Source organism: Rhamphochromis longiceps, linkage group LG19, assembly GCF_057381845.1.
Source record: "Rhamphochromis longiceps isolate RC_006_pf linkage group LG19, R_longiceps_female_GT1.1, whole genome shotgun sequence".
Lineage (NCBI taxonomy): Eukaryota > Metazoa > Chordata > Actinopteri > Cichliformes > Cichlidae > Rhamphochromis > Rhamphochromis longiceps.
The window spans coordinates 12,043,398-12,060,527 of NC_140575.1; the positions used below are offsets into that span (position 1 = coordinate 12,043,398).

Sequence of the window (17,130 nt, forward strand, 5' to 3'; positions counted from 1 at the left end):
AGTTCACCACATGTGAGGCAGCAGGTGTGCCCTGTGTTGACTAGCATTACCACAGGAAGCTCAGATTTTCTCGTCAGGGTTAGGGTGCCAATTTAAAATAGCTGAAACCAGATTAAGAGGCTGAAGGAGCCTGATAATCAGACCTGGTGTGACTGAGCCACAGCGGGTCAGACCATCGGGGCTCTGAACTCACTCATGCAGCTTCACTTTTCCCGCACAGGAAGGAAACAGTCACGTGGTCTTAGATTTTAAGTTTTATTCAGTTGACATCAAAGCACAGCCTTTCAGTCCCAAATGTTTTACAGCATTTAGACAAACTTCATAGTCAGTGACACCGGAAACAGGAGCACCTCCATGACTCACTCCTGTTCTCAGAGTTCAGGAGGAAACAGCTTTTTATTAAACCTCCTTTCCAAGTTTCCACGGAGTCCAGGCCGATCCGGATCCAGTCATCCGGACCAGCTGTGGAGGAGAGCCAACAGAGCCAGCAGCGGAGTGCAGGCGGCGGGTCCCCGGGAGCCGGTCCCTGTCGGAGGCCTGCTTCTTGGAGAAGTCGCAGTCTTCACAGTGGAAAGTGTGGACGCCGTGGCAGAGACTGCCTTCACCGTGGAGGACTTTACTGTGGACACCGCGGTCATAGTGGACAACGTAGATGCGCTGAGCGTGGAGGACTTGACCGTGGACGCCGTGGAATGGCTGACCGTGGAGGACTTGATCGTGGACGGGCTGACCGTGGAGGACTTGATCGTGGACGGGCTGACCGTGGAGGACTTGATCGTGGACTTGATCATGGACGCCGTGGACGGGCTGACCGTGGAGGACTTGATCGTGGACGACTTGATCGTGGACGCTGGGGACGCCGTGGACACGTGCCCCCGGGCCATCTGCAACACAAGAGACGCCATGAAGCTGAGGAAGTGCGGCTGCACACCGTGGGGAGGCTGAGAGGCCCTTAGAGTTACCTCCACCTTTGATCAGGTGTTTAAATTTAACGTTTGACAAAAAGTTTGTCCCGCAGCCTCTCCTGCCCCTCCACGCGACATTTAAAGCTTCTTAACGTAATGCAACTCCTCAGCACGAACACGACACTCACCACACTTGGACAAAAACGTAACTCACCTGTGAGCTGAGCTGGAGAATCAGCAGCAGCGATGCGAGGACGACCACACGCAGCGTCTTCATGTCGGCTGTGCTCTGCTGGGGGGAGGAAAGGTGATTGATCACAGAGGCGCACAGCCCACCTTTTATAGCCCCCACGCCTCGACACACCCCTATCTGCTGCGTTCACGGGATGTCGCAGATGTCGCTTCTCAAGTCAACCGTGATCATGTTTAACACCTAATGTTGTTTTTATTTGTAAACACATATTTAACCAATGATGATCCAGAACAACCAAACAAACCGAAAAGTACAACAAATTGTAAAAAAAAGTACATTTTTTGCAGTTATTTATTGCATGTGATGAAATTTATGTCTGCATGCTTCTATCTGTCTGAGTCGTTGGCTATGTCCCAATTCAGGGTCTGCACGCTTGAAGTACGCGCACTACGCGTACTACGTACGGTGCGTACTATGAGTACGAGAAGTGCGGAAGTGAGAGGCTTGTAAAATGGGACGGTATACGCTTCGTCGCGCTGTTCAGGTTGCCTAGCAACCATGATACTAACCGCGAGACACGTTACATACAGCTTTGTTTGACAGAAATGAAGGAGAAAAATGTTTTGTTGGTCATTCATTTTTGTCATGACATCACTTTGATTAGTTGAGTATCTGAGGCTGAGACCACGGGACTGTAAAACATGATTGTTGGGCTTCATTTCTGTGCTGAACAGTCATTTAAGATTAGTTAGTAAATAATAATTAGTTAATGTTGTTCATGAGACTAAAGTCAACTCACTGTGGTAATGTAAATATATATATATATATATATATATATATATATATATATATATATATATATATATATATATATATATATACAGGGAGTGCAGAATTATTAGGCAAATGAGTATTTTGTCCACATCGTCCTCTTCATGCATGTTGTCTTACTCCAAGCTGTATAGGCTCGAAAGCCTACTACCAATTAAGCATATTAGGTGATGTGCATCTCTGTAATGAGAAGGGGTGTGGTCTAATGACATCAACACCCTATATCAGGTGTGCATAATTATTAGGCAACTTCCTTTCCTTTGGGTAACCGGGTTAAAAGAAGGACTTGACAGGCTCAGAAAAGTCTAAAATAGTGAGATATCTTGCAGAGGGATGCAGCAGTCTCAAAATTGCAAAGCTTCTGAAGCGTGATCATCGAACAATCAAGCGTTTCATTCAAGATAGTCAACAGGGTCGCAAGAAGCGTGTGGAAAAATCAAGGCGCAAAATAACTGCCCATGAACTGATAAAAGTCAAGCGTGCAGCTGCCAAGATGCCACTTGCCACCAGTTTGGCCATATTTCAGAGCTGCAACATCACTGGAGTGCCCAAAAGCACAAGGTGTGCAATACTCAGAGACATGGCCAAGGTAAGAAAGGCTGAAAGACGACCACCACTGAACAAGACACACAAGCTGAAACGTCAAGACTGGGCCAAGAAATATCTCAAGACTGGTTTTTCTAAGGTTTTATGGACTGATGAAATGAGAGTGAGTCTTGATGGGCCAGATGGATGGGCCCGTGGCTGGATTGGTAAAGGGCAGAGAGCTCCAGTCCGACTCAGACGCCAGCAAGGTGGAGGTGGAGTACTGGTTTGGGCTGGTATCATCAAAGATGAGCTTGTGGGGCCTTTTCGGGTTGAGGATGGAGTCAAGCTCAACTCCCAGTCCTACTGCCAGTTTCTGGAAGACACCTTCTTCAAGCAGTGGTACAGGAAGAAGTCTGCATCCTTCAAGAAAAACATGATTTTCATGCAGGACAATGCTCCATCACACACGTCCAAGTACTCCACAGCGTGGCTGGCAAGAAAGGGTATAAAAGAAGAAAAACTAATGACATGGCCTCCTTGTTCATCTGATCTGAACCCCATTGAGAACCTGTGGTCCATCATCAAATGTGAGATTTACAAGGAGGGAAAACAGTACACCTCTCTGAACAGTGTCTGGGAGGCTGTGGTTGCTGCTGCACGCAATGTTGATGGTGAACAGATCAAAACACTGACAGAATCCATGGATGGCAGGCTTTTGAGTGTCCTTGCAAAGAAAGGTGGCTATATTGGTCGCTGATTTGTTTTTGTTTTGTTTTTGAATGTCAGAAATGTATATTTGTGAATGTGGAGATGTTATATTGGTTTCACTGGTGAAAATAAATAATTGAAATGGGTATATATTTGTTTTTTGTTAAGTTGCCTAATAATTATGCACAGTAATAGTCACCTGCACACACAGATATCCCCCTAAAATAGCTAAAACTAAAAACTACTTCCAGAAACATTCAGCTTTGATATTAATGAGTTTTTTGGGTTCATTGAGAACATGGTTGTTGTTCAATAATAAAATTATTCCTCAAAAATACAACTTGCCTAATAATTCTGCACTCCGTGTGTGTGTGTGTGTGTGTGTGTGTGTGTGTGTGTCCATATATCACTGACTTTCAGCTTGTTGTGTGTTTGTGGACATATGACTGACTTTAATTATTAAACATTAGCACATAAGTGTCGTCATATTCAGTACTTTTGACAGTTCACTCTTCGGCCGCTCCAACTTATTAGGGAAATTCCACATACATAAATGTCAATTTCAAAACTAAACCCCATCATTTAATTTGTTTTTGATTGAAATTGAATATTACTTAAACTCTTAAACTTTTTTTATTGGAAGTTAATTTATCATTGATTGAAATTCATTCAGAAATGTTTAAGGAATGAGCTGTCACAACTTTCAAGTACAAAGTTGTTATGAAGTCTGTCACATTCCCCCCCTTTTTTCTTTTTTTTTTTTATCATTTATTTATTTATCCTTCTTATTTCATTGTACTGTATATTGTTACTCTTATTTGCCTTGTATGTCTACTGTACAAACTGAACTGGAATGACTGACTGTTCGCTTTATAATTTCAATAAAGTTTTGAAAAGAAAACCCCTCTTCGGCCGCTCCCTTCTGCCGTAATTTGCAGCAAAATTATCCACACCCACCGCCACGCTATGAATTGTGGGATATATGGGACCACGAAGCGTGCACCGGACCACGCTTGATATTTGGGGGAATCGACGGCGCATTTGGAGTATGCATTTGAAGCACACTTCGAACTGGGACAGCCGTCGTCGCGTGGCGGTGACGTAACCGCACTTAAAATGCGTACTTCAAGCGTGCAGTCTCTTAATTGGGACACAGCCCCTGAGTTGGGACACAGCCGTTGGCACCTGCGTGAGTTCATCTCCATGAAGGATGTCTGCTTTGTCCAATCAGGATGAGCCTTCCACCTGTCAGGAGCCTGGTGGCTTCGGAGACAGATTTTTCTATCCTCCAAAACAAAGCATGGCAAAAAAAAAGTTGGATATAATTTAACAAAAGTCTCATATGTTGAGGGTGTCACGAACATATTGTCTTGATTTGACCAGGTTGGGTCTTCTCAGTGCTGTTTGAGCTCATTAATAAAGTGTAGGCTGGTTTGGTTCAGTAGGACATGATGAGTGATGACTGTGTGTCTTTAAATAAGAAACAACTGACAGGAGGCGATACGGTGTGAACTGCTCTGCATGAGACAGAAAATCATTTTGATTAAACATCTGACCCACGGTCACATCTCCGTCACCAAACCACATGTGATAAAGGAGAACCTGGTGTTTATATGAGATGTCCTTATTGTTCCATACTAAGGCTCTGTGTGGGGAGAAGAGGTGAATCCTGTGATCACAGGTCGTGGTTTCTCCTGATGATGTGCCACGTCCAGCACAGCTGAGGTGCTGCGATTGGCCTGAGGGACCAGATCTCCTCCACTCCTCTTTGATGGTCTCAACAGAGCCTGAGGAACTCATTCATTTATTCTGCAGCTCTGTTATCTTTTCATCAGCTTCACCGTCTCCTTGAAGACTGAGATGAGAGCTTCACTGATGGCTCTTGATTGTGTTTTTTGAATTTGATCTCTCGTTGATTTTATCACAAATATTATGAATGATATTGTTTTGGTCTTAGACACCTGAGAAGCTGCTCGGGTAGATGATGTTTCTTTGTGTTTGACACACAATCGTCCAATCTTAGATTTGCATTATATTTATATTATATTTATATTTATATTATATTATATTATATTATATTATATTATATTATATTATATTATATTATATTGACCTATCATGAATAAATGGCGCCCTCTAACGGTCACTTGCTGTAACTGCTGCAAACGTGTTAATGCTTCATGCATGATCCTGCCGGGATTCCGTAGTTTTGCTTCCCCATGTCATCGGGACGAACCGGCAGCTTCATACAAAAAGAATAAAAACTCAGAAATCTTGTTTAGTTTAAAAACACGAGACGTTTAAACTTCACGTTAATATTTTTTAAACTAACAAAAGTTATAAAATTATTAACGAAGGTTTGTTGTACTAATGTTGTACTAATGTTGTACTAATGTTCGCTCAAACACACGTTTTAATATTTGGTTTGAAGACTTTATACAGCCTGAACATCATCATCATCATCAGCATTATTATTATTATTGTTTCAAATACTTCCCGCTGCTCGTCTTGCCTGCAGGTGAGGACCAGGTGTTCAATTAATTAATTAGACTCTTTAAATCCTTTGAATGAATCCTGATATTTAATTAAAACACCGGAGATCACGTGGGTTATGTTCTCTTTTTTTTCAAACTTTATTGAAATTACAAAGTGAACAGCCAGTCATTCCAGTTCAGCCTGAACAGTAGACATACAAGGCAAATAAAAGTAACAATATACAGTACAATGAAATAAGAAGGACAAATAAATAAAGGAAAAAAAGAAAAAAAGAAGTGAAAAAAAGGGGGGGGGATGTGACAGACTTCATAATTTAGTACTTGAAAGTCGTGACAGCTCATTTGTTAAACATTTCTGAATGAATTTCAATCAATGATAAACCTTTTTTATTGGAAGTTAATTTAAGAGAGTTTAAATAATATTCAATTTCAATCAAAAACAAATTAAATGATGGGGTTGAGTTTTGAAATGTACATTTATGTATATGGAATTTCCCTAATAAGATATAAACATTGACAATGGCACTTTTTTTTTTCTTTAGTTTCAAAATAAGTGATAATGTTTTTCCCTTCAATTTTGATTTCGTATGTTGTCTTGCACAGTATATAATTTTCAAGCTCTCTCCAAAATGTAGCACTATATGAACAGCCATAAAACAAATGAGTAACACTTTCAAGTTCAGTTTTACAAAAGGTACATTTTCTATCAATGTCACAGAATCTTGAAATGTACATGTTGGATGGATATATGTTATGTAATATTTCCAAATGTAATTCTCTAACTTTGTTTGTAATACAAAATCTAAAAGGAACAAGCCACGCTTTATCCCAGTTGATATTATCAAAAATAGCATTCCAAAAAAACTTCCCTCTTGGAGTTATTTTCTTTGCATTAAACAAACATTCTCTAATATGTTTATTGGTGCATTTCTTGCTTAAGAAATCAATACCATTTATATAAAGAGTGTTAACGGATGCATGTGGTGTGTTCTGTTTTTGTAGCTTTTCATCAACTCAGTCAGTCCGCTGGGAACGGACTTTATTACAGAGCTAAAATCTTTAAATTTGATAGGGAATGTTTTTTCTGTAATAAAGTCATTGTAACTAAGTAGCTGGCCTTCAGAGTCAAATAAGTCTTTTAAATAGATTATATTTTTATCAATCCAATTCTGCAAATATAGTGATTTGTTCCTCTTAGTAATACATTCGTTATTCCAGATAATAGATGTATGTGGAGAAAAGTTATGTGAATAACATAATTTCCAAGCCAACAATGCCTGTTGATAAAATGCAGACATTTTAACTGGTAACTTTGATATACTGTAACTACAAGACAATAGGAAGTGTAAACCTCCAACATTTCTAAAAATGTTATGTGGAATGAAATGCAATAATGATCCAGGAGATTTTAAGCGTTCTTTTAGCCATTTCACCTTAAATGTATAGTCCAGGACCCATGAAGTCCAGAAGGCCAAAACCACCTTTATCTTTAGGTCCACAAACAATGATTTTTTTAGATGATGGTGCTTATTCTTCCATACAAAGTTAACAAATAAGTTATTAACATTTTTACGTGGGTTATGTTCCCAGGTTCTCAGATAGATTATGACTGACGTCATGTACTTCCTGCAGGTTCACGTGACGCTCTCACGGTCACGTGGGTGGGCTTCATCCGTGTTGTTGTTGATCGGGTGCCGATCACATGGTAGGATTTTGCGCATGCGCGAGCTGTTAATGGCTGATGGAGAGAAGATGCCCACTGCCTCCATCCCCGTGTAGCGCAGGAGAGCTCCAGCCCGCTCCCGTTTGGCGCGCATTGCGCAGACTGCCGTTTTTCCGCACAGCTGCAGGCCGCAGTCCGACACGAGAGGCCCGATGTCCGTGGCTAACGCTAAACACACGGTTCTGAATCCGGTAAGCGGATTATTATTATCATCATCTCCATCAGCCCTCTGATGGCTGCATGCTCTGCTGTCTGCACGCATGCAGTTTCTAGCGCTGTCCGCACATCTGCCCACACACCTGTCCACATCTGTCTGTCTGACCACACTCGAATGAAGACACGAGGCTCTCTGAGGTTTCCATGTCCGCTCTGCAGGTGATCCCATACACTGGACCCATACCTGGTGGCCTGCACCCCGGGGAGATCATCATCGTCCAGGGCACCGTCCCCCCCGATGCTGACAGGTAAGATTCAAATCAAACAGCAGCAGTTTGTTCTGTTCATGCAGGAAAACTAACAAAGAAAAAATCTCCCCCTGCAAACATTTTCAGCTAAAAGAGAATGAAAGTTGACCCATGACGCTGTTTTCAGGTGTGTGTGATATTTACTGTATTACTGAACTCTTCCATACCTGCTTTGCTTGATTTAAAGTCCACAATAATCCTTCTGTATATTATTCTGGGACTAAGTGCAGCATCTCAGTCCATCCTGCCTGAAACAAGCCCCCTTTGTTCTGATTGGCTGCCCCTCACCTGTCAAGTTTGGTTTATGGATTTTGCTGCAGATTCAAAAACTTCATTTTGTGTTGATTTGTAAAATTATTTATACTTAATAGTTTCACAAGTTGTATAATCAAAGGATATTTAAAGTGCTTATTATAAACTGTGGCACCTTTCACAATCATATAGATTATATTATTGAACCATAATTATTGATCTTTGTATAACTTTAATGTTCTAGCTGCTGCTGATTGAGATGATTTTTATATTGCAGGGTAGCTTGTATCTGTGCAGGTGTGCTGTCACATGTTACCGATGCTGCTCTGTCACAGAGGGGAAATGCTCGAGAACCTGCTGACGTGAAATATTCAGTAATTCATATTTTGGTGAAAGCAGCAGCATTACATGTGAAGCAAATGAGTGAAGCTGAAAAGAGGAAGTGATGGTGAATAGTTTGTTTTTATTGAAATAGTGTTTCCACACACAGCGAGGCCTCCTGTGGTTTGTTGTTTCCAGATGTTACAGCTGTTTTATGTTCGCTGATAAAACGAAACTTAAATCTTTCTGCTGTGAGTTTGTAGCACAAACGTCTCTGACTGCAGGTGCTGTCCGTGGTTCTGATCAAAAGGTGAAACGATGTTGAGGTTACTGGTTATTGATATGTGATATTATTTTGGTGTGTACAGTGTGCGTGGGGGGTTGTGTGTCTGTTTAGGTACGATGTAGCAGCAAGGACCCAAAAACTCCGGAGCCTCTCACAGAGCTGTTCACTTCTCACTCATGCTGGAGACCCAATCTGCTCAGTTCTGTTTCTAGATTAGAGATCAGCAGGTTTGAAATCATCGTCTGCTGGCCAATCAGAAAAGTGCCGCTGTTCCTGGACCCTCACAGGGTCTGACGGTTTTTACCATCCAAAGTCTTTATGTCATGAGCATCAGTGAGAACTATAGAAACTTAATTCCTGATTTATTTACATTTCCTCTTTCCTTAAACAGCTCCGACACTGCAGCTCAATCAAATGTCTCACTCACATCTAAATGTTCCTTTAACCTCCTAGGACCTCCATCCACATATGTGGACATCACATTTTGGGTTATTTAGACCAAAATACTCAATTTTGCTCTACGAGGGCCTGATATCCACTTACGAGGACATTATGCTGCCACTGTTCTATCAGAATTTTAAATGAATATCCTCATATGTGGCTCTGATTTTTCTTAAAAACAAAAATAAGGTAAAAAAGAAAATCTGGTAATTCTTTGTTTTTACATTCATCGGGCCCCAATGAGCCCAAATATCAAAGAGAAATTAAAAATGCTGCTGTGGAAGAGTTCAGGTCTTAGGAGGTTAATGAAGATCCGTTCACTGCCAACTCTTTCCTTCCTGATTCAAATAAACTTTATGAACACAGACTGACTGAGCAAAGCTCTGGATGCTCACACACACTCAGTCTGTATTTAACTCGTCAGCTTTGTCTTCATCTGTACACTCAGCCACTTCACTGTCAGTAAACCTGATTGGTCAGATGCTGAAACCCCGCCTCCTGCTGGGTTTACTGGGATCGCTGAGAAGTTACCCTGGATGTGCTGATCTGTGCACATTCAATTCCAGTTGCAGAGAACAGGTCCAGGATCAGTTTGGCTGATATCAATGAGGTTGTTATTCTCTTCGGTGATCATGCATCGCTCCCAGCTCTGCTACAGTCAGACCACTCAAAGTCTCTCTCTCTTTTCTTTAAATCACATCTGAGAGCTCAGCTGTTCTGCCAACTGGGTTCAGAATAAAAGGATGGAGTTACATCCACGTGGAGTTTAAGTTAAACGTTGATGCACGACATGATTTAATGGGCAGTTAAACTTTGTGCAGGTTTCAGATCGACCTGTCGAGTGGCTGCAGCACCAAACCACGCTCTGACGTCGCCCTCCACTTCAGCCCTCGCTTCAAGGGCTCGCCCTGTGTGGTGTGCAACTCCCTGCTGCAGGAGAGCTGGGGCAGAGAGGAGACGCTCCACCAGCTGCCCTACAAGCGCGGCGCCCCCTTCGAGACGATCATCCTGGTGCATGAAGACGCCTTCAAGGTCTGTGAGCCCGAGCTGGTGGAGATGGTAGGCCTGCATGTGGAACCGAAAGATAACGCTCCTTGTTCACCTGCAGGTGGCGGTAAATGGAGCGCACCTGCTGGAATACAAGCACAGAATTCCTCTGAACAGGGTTGACACCTTCTCCATCTGTGGGAAAGTCAGGGTGAACGCTATCGGCTACATCCCAAACTCAGTGAGTACATGTCTTTCTCATATTTCAGGTTTTTTGCCGCTCGTGTCTAAATGTGTTTTCTCCCTCTCAGGCAATATTCTCAGAATCAGGGGACCTGGTGAGTTTTTACCTTTAAACTGCTAAAACTCGATCACATGTCCAAACTCTTATCAGACGTTTAGGTTTCACTGCTGTTTCAGAGCCTCCCTTACAAAGGCAGCATCCTCAAAGGCCTGAGCCCAGGACAGCACATCACAATCAAAGGGCAGGTCAGCATGTATCCTCACAGGTAAACATTCAGACACGTATATGAATCTGTGTGCGAGTTATCCAGGACCGCCCATCTCACAGTGATGCACGCTCATACGTTGCTCCAGTTTTACCGTGAACCTCCGGAACAGCCGGACGGAGAACATCGCTCTCCACCTGAACCCCCGCATGAAGTCCAGCGTGTTCATCAGGAACTCGTACCTGGGTGAGTCCTGGGGTCAGGAGGAGCGGGAGCTGCCCTTCTTTCCATTCTCCTCAGGAGAATACTTTGAGGTAAGGACCACCTGCAGCTTCTCAACGCTTTTAAAGGCCTTCTGCTTCTTCAGAGACTCTTTTTTAAAAATTTCTTCCTCAGATCCTTCTCCTCTGTCAGCCACATCGGTTCAAGCTGGCGGTGAACGGCTCGCACCTGTTCGAGTTCAGACACCGGGTGCAGGACCTGAGCAGCATCGACCAGCTGGAGATCATGGGAGACCTGGAGCTCACCGACGTCAAGCTGTGGTGACTCGCATGGAAACCGGCGTCACCGATGCTCCTGGGTTCTGGTTATCGTGCTAAATTAGCTTAGCCACAGCAACCTGGGCGTGGATGGTTCTAAGCTAGTCTGGCACGGAGGCCGTGGACGGGTCTTAAATGAACGGTTTCCAGCTGAGACTGGATGATGCATGACAGTAAGCCGTGCTGCAGCTGACTGTGGTGTCCCTGGACCGTTTCTTTTCTTGTCTCTAGTGCATCTCTGCTGTGATACAGCCTGTGTAACTAAACCCGGAAATAAATGTGAATGTTAAGAAGCTCTCGACACCTGGCTCTGCTTACGTGTTAATTATAAGACTGTCAGCAAAACAGTGAAATAAATACAAGGACTGCATTCTTCTGTACAGCTCACATAGAAAACAAAATCCAGGAAGTGCAGTTTTTACTGCATCATTGAAGTCACAGCTTTCATTTGCATTAGTTTTTAATCACTTTAAAATAATATTTGAAATACATGAAAATGTCCCACACACCTGACAGGCAGCACTCTGTGCAGCGCGAGATAATAAGATTTAAATAACTGACAGGTCCGTCAGAGGAGCGAGTCCTGCTCCAGTAATCTGAGGTTCCCTCTCGTCTCCTTTATAATCACCTGTGGTTAAAAATGTAACCCAGTCAGGCTGCATGTGTCACACATTATTTAATGACAAACGTGTTCCTGTTATCCTGCTGTTATCATTCAAACCTGAGGATGATCAGCAGCCTTCAGCGATTCTTCACCTCCTCAGATCCATCATCGGGAGCCTTTTTTAAATTTTATAGCCTCACATGTTCGCCGGCCTCCGTGGATTTGGACCCCCATAGCAAAGATTTAAAAGTGTGCTCTCCATAATTGTCTCGCCAGTAATAAAACACGTAAATAAAAACAAAATAAACCTGAATTTCATTCATAACAGAAAGGAAAACATCAAATGTAAAGCTCATTTTGAATTTGATGACAGCAAAACGTCAAAGAGAAAAAGGTTAAAAAGCAGCTGGAGGAACATTTTTCAGCAGCGCAGTCATGTGACTGGGTACTAAAAAAAAATAAAAAATACACAGAACAGAGGTTCACAAAAAACAGTTTATAAAATGTTCCTGACACAAATGTGAAGATTTCAAACGTGTGCAGACTTTTAGAAACATGTTGCTGCCCTCAAAATCAAAATTAGCCAATGCGCTTCATCTTCTCAGTTTGAATATTTGAAATGTTTTTTTGTTTATATTCTATTATGAATAAATTATGGGTTTAAGAAGAATATCCTTAAATCTTATTATTTACATTTTAATTCCTCCCAACTTTCAGGAATTGTGTTTGCAATTCTTTAACTTCCCAAACACAAACATGGTTTTACTGTAACCGCCCACAGAGGGGTCACAGACTGATGACGAGGCTCAGATATTTTTGTGGCTTTTGTTGGTCAAAAACTGAAATTCAGGGATCCTTAAATAATAATGTGATTTTTGTTCGTCTCAGCAGACCAACAGAGAACTGTGAGTCATCACGCCGTCTTTTAGCCTTTAAAGTCAGCCTACAGCTGGTGTGACATCACACTAATGTTAGTAAAGATGAGGCTGATATCCTTTCCTCTTGGTTTCATAAGAGTATGTAAATTTAAATCTTAGCTGCAGTGTTTCTGCTCGACCACAAGGGGGTGGAAGAGCATTAAAGTGGGAGTGTCAGTTTCTACCAAACCATCAGCGTCTTTGGCCACAGACTGACCCTCTGAGGTGTGGACCCACAGCTCTTCTGTTTCAGGCCTTTTCTGTGCGTCCAGCTAAGAGCTCAAAATCATCCATAAATGTTAAAACGTCAGCATCACATGACTGTCACACAAACGCCTTCGATAGAAACGCAGCCGAATGTGATAAAAAGATGGTTTTATTAATATCCACAGGAAATATAATCTGTAAGTTGTAATAACCATAGTACAATACAACAGTCTCTTTTACATAGAAAAGCCTGATGATATGCAACATGAAGACATCAACCATCGCACTGCTGACCATGTCCAAGAAAAAAAGGCAAGAAGACACCGTCCAATCAGCAACGGGCACACAGGAGAAGGTTTTAGAAAAGTAGTGAGTCAGAGCTGCGACGCTCAGCCTTCTCACCCAAACTTTTATTTTGGATTGAAGTGGAACAAAAACCTGAAACGTCTCCTGTGAAGTTTCCAAAGAGTTAACGGATTAAACTTCCCCGGAGTTTCAAACAAAAATAACAGGAAGGATCTTCCAGCTCCAGCGGCAACGTTTGGGAAGAAAAACGTCAGAAGACAAATCTGATTTAGGTCCACAGGTTCCAACAGCTGAGTTTAAACCACCACCTGTGAGCGTGGGTGGGGGTCAGCAGACTTCGGTGATCTCAGTGTTTTCATTGGGGGCGTCAGACGGAGCTGAGCTTCACCAGCCCTCTGACGGAGTCCTCGTGCAGCGAGTCCTGGCTGGCCGGGTCGTAGAAGCCGGCCTGCGTGGTGTGGCTGTGGCCCATGGGGCTGCCGCAGTGAAGCATGCCGGGCGGCGACGGCACTTCCTCTGGCGTAAGGAAGTGGTGCTGGAACAACGACTCCTGCAGGGGGTTGCTGTGGTTGTGTGTGAGGGTGTGTCCATGGACCGGCAGCTTGTCGGCGGCCTCGTGGCAGCTTAAGCTGGAGGTGGAGGTCGGAGGGGTGGGCTGGCCGAGGGGCAGTGAGGTGCAGGGCCCCGTCAGGGCGAGGGAGGCGCGGCCAGGTAGCGTCCCTCCGTTTTCGGGGGATGTGGTTAGGATGACAGGCTCGCTGCTCTGGTGCTGGAGTAGCGGGGTGGCGGCGGCCTGCAAAACGAATTTGGTGCTCTGAATGCACTGGTCTTGGTCACACTGAGAGAAAGCGCCAACGAGGAGAAGGGAGGAGGGAGGGGGTGTGCGGGTCAAAGCAACAGACATTGGGGGGGAGAGATGGCAGTGACGCAGAATTTGAAAATTGCAAAGAAGAAAACACAAACGAAAGGAAGGCGTGAAGACGACAAAGGAGGGAAGGGAGAGAAAGAAAGAGAAGGTGTTAGTGTCCCGTTAGGATGCAGAGCCACAGCCGCTCAGCTCAATACACAGAGCTGCTATTAAGTCCCTGCTTCATGGCCTATTGATCGCCTCGCTGTGGATGTGTCAATAACGAGCGGTAACTGGGTTAGGACGCCGAGTCGGCGATAACACACATCAGCCACAGAGAGGTTAGCTTTAACCCTGTTAGCCGTTTGTCACCACAAAGTCATCAATATTACAGAGCAGCTGCAGATGAAAAGCCCACAGGGTGTGAGAGGTACCAGAAATTAAAAGCATAATAATCAGGAAGAGCCCCGTGACGCAGCCTCCCGCCCCACACCACCCCAAAGCCTCACGGGGAGGAAATGGGAAGCACAGAGGTTCGTCCTCCACATCTCACCTTTCTGCCTCAATCTCACTGACCTGAAAAGAGCAGATTACAGACATGATGTAAACACAGGCCGAGCGACCTTTGACAGCAGAACAGATGTGCTTTTAAGTGTTATCAGTCCTCCATGTATCGACTTATGGAAGCTAGGCTCAGGTTGTTGCACTGCAACGACAGGAAACACGCTCACCTCCACGTTAGCGCCAGGCTACGTCATTGGTGTTTGATGGAAAATAGAGTGCTGTCAGGCTTTGTGAACACCGACTGACTCATTAGCAGCAAGGCAGAAACAATACCTAGACGGGCTGCTGACCACAGGCCGTGTTGGGCTTTCACATTCCTGTAATCCCAACATTCAGCCCACATTTACTCTGGTTTTGCCTCAGTAGAAGGATACTATGACAGGAAGACAGTCATTTCTCTGTTCCTGAGACGTCGTCAGGAGACGCACTGCTTTATTCAGATGTCCAAAAACTTGGATTTTCTCTGAACCACAGAGCACCAAACCTGAGAGTAATCTTTTGGTGTCAGTAAATCTGACCTCTACCGCTAATGTGCGAGCCTCTCTCCCCCTCTCAGAGTGACTCAGACACTGACGCCCTGCTGAAGGAGCACAGCAAGGTTTCTACAGGTATTTAGGACAGTTTTATTTGCAGTCACATGTCTCGTACAGCCAGGTAAACAGTTTTTGTGTCAGCTCTCGCAGCGTGCTGTACAAAGCTGATTCTACTTGTGTTTCATATTTAAACAAATCTGAAGAGGACTGGAGAGATTAGAGTGACGCGTGTTATTCCCGACAACATTAACGGATAATAAGTCACACAGTGGTCTGGGACATTCGAACATCTGACCAGAGCGCTTTAAAGTCCGGAGATGCTTTGTGAGATCTCCCCTCCTTAAAGTGGGAACTGATGTGAGCCTCTCAGGGAGGCCTGTGATGACTGCAGTCAGTCTCTCTCCTTTTACTGAGTCAAATCCAGAAAGCAGGGTTTGTTTATCAAAGTGCAATGACATCGTTTCACACGCAGTTACCGTGGCAACAGCTTAAAAAGTCTCCGTCGATTTAAAGCTGCATCACAAAGAAACAAACGCGCGTTTGCCAACACGGAGCTAAAAATGCCCGGCTTAACGTGCGACACACACCAACAACTGTTTGCTTTTAATCAAAAATCTGATTTAAATACACTAAAGAACTCGTTTACACACACACACACACACACACACACACAGGTCCCAGACCTGGACAGCTACACGTTAAGCACTGACGGCGTCCAGGCAAACAGCCAGGACGACTGCGGCTGCTCATCATGACCGCTACAGGAGACAGATGGTGGTTATTTGTGGACGTGCTAACATTGGGGAATGTTCCCGTGGCTTTCAGCCCAACGGTCCATTCAAGAGATCATGACTGATGACGTCAGCGTTTAACATCTCGGTGAGAATAACCAGGACGAGGTCGAGCCTCTGTGCCAACAAGGACACGGCAGAGGGAAAGGTGTTCAGTAGCTGTGTGCGAGGAGGTAAACTGGACGCCACGAGTGTGTCGGGACTCAGCCTGACACTGCACAAAAACCTGTTCACGGCCTGTGCAATTTGCAGTAAACTGCATCTCAAACTTTGTAACTGTTTAAACACTTGATTTAAATATTTTCTTCTCTATATTTTGTGCAAAGGAAACTCCAAAGACCGCGTCCCTGCCTCCTGTGGAATCTTGGCTCTGTGTTTGTCCTCAATACTGACAGTATTTTGTGTTAGTTTGTGCACAAAGCGTTGGCTAATCTGTAACATAACATAAACAGGTGACAAGGCATGAGCTTATAAGCACATAATGTGCAACAATTAAACTGTAATCAATCAGCTGTTTTAGTTTTTTTTTTATCATATTTAGATTCAGCACAACAAAATCCATTCGAATAAAGGAAATCATCATTTTTCCTTCACTTAATTTGGAATAAATAGCATTATTCAAAATAATCTGACAGCCAGAATGTTCAGGTGTATTTAATAAAAACAACTGCAAAGTGAAAAAGTTGAACAAGCATCCTCCAAATGTGCCGATTCCAGGAGTTTCCATAAGATTTCAGAGTGAGCGTCTTATGAGCAGCTGACCAGAAATCAGAGACTCCAGGCCACCACATCAACATAACCCCCACCTGCCGACCTGATTTAAAGAAACACGACGTGGTTCGTGCAGACTCTGAGAACTCGCCTGCTGTAATCTAGAGCAGCTTCATCCATCTCAATCTAGCGATGAGAGACACTAACTGGATTTACTTTCCCAGACCAGAAAAAAACCAAGCTGTGTGTGATTCAGCGGCGTCCAGCCTCCGTGCCTGGGCCCAGTTATCCGGGCCAGCGCGGGATGCCTCTACATTCTTAAATCTGAGATCATCATTAGAGAGTCGACCGTCGGCATCGTTCACGGCAGCCGCACGAGGGCAGGACAACCTGATCCACGCCAGGAAACCAGATTTGTTCTACACGTGTGCGAAAACAGACGTACTTCCTGTCAATGCTAAAATTACAAAAATAATTAACTCATAAATTTTTTTTTTTCATGCAAGAGTCGGATTAAAACTATTAAAA

General features: G+C 43.7%; 3 protein-coding genes across 6 annotated transcripts in view; 1 reads left to right on the plus strand and 2 right to left on the minus strand.

Annotated features, from left to right (window-relative positions):
- Positions 1-251: 251 nt before the first annotated feature.
- LOC146646332 (uncharacterized) lies at positions 252-1,811 on the minus strand. Its single transcript, XM_085392284.1, has 2 exons — positions 1,120-1,811; positions 252-884 (listed from the first exon to the last, which is right to left on the minus strand). The coding sequence occupies exons 1-2, from the start codon at positions 1,180-1,182 to the stop codon at positions 450-452; spliced, it is 498 nt and encodes a 165-aa protein (XP_085248410.1). The 5' UTR covers positions 1,183-1,811; the 3' UTR covers positions 252-449.
- Positions 1,812-7,304: 5,493 nt separating this feature from the next.
- Positions 7,305-11,423, plus strand: lgals8b (galectin 8b). The gene is made up of 8 exons (XM_085391629.1): positions 7,305-7,574; positions 7,759-7,847; positions 9,969-10,179; positions 10,256-10,375; positions 10,446-10,472; positions 10,555-10,643; positions 10,732-10,897; positions 10,980-11,423. Exons 1-8 carry the CDS (start codon positions 7,536-7,538, stop codon positions 11,127-11,129), a joined length of 891 nt encoding a protein of 296 aa, XP_085247755.1. The 5' UTR covers positions 7,305-7,535; the 3' UTR covers positions 11,130-11,423.
- Positions 11,424-13,001: 1,578 nt separating this feature from the next.
- The window catches only part of LOC146646334 (palmitoyltransferase ZDHHC14-like), a 65,930-nt gene continuing 61,801 nt past the window's right edge, over positions 13,002-17,130 (minus strand). For 3 of the 4 annotated variants that reach the window (XM_085391624.1, XM_085391626.1, XM_085391627.1), the window contains exon 10: positions 13,002-13,994. In XM_085391624.1, coding sequence (XP_085247750.1) covers positions 13,524-13,994 — 471 coding nt within the window. In that variant the 3' untranslated portion in view covers positions 13,002-13,523. The remainder of the gene's footprint in view (positions 13,995-17,130) is intronic. The other variant, XM_085391628.1, reaches the window with a different exon arrangement.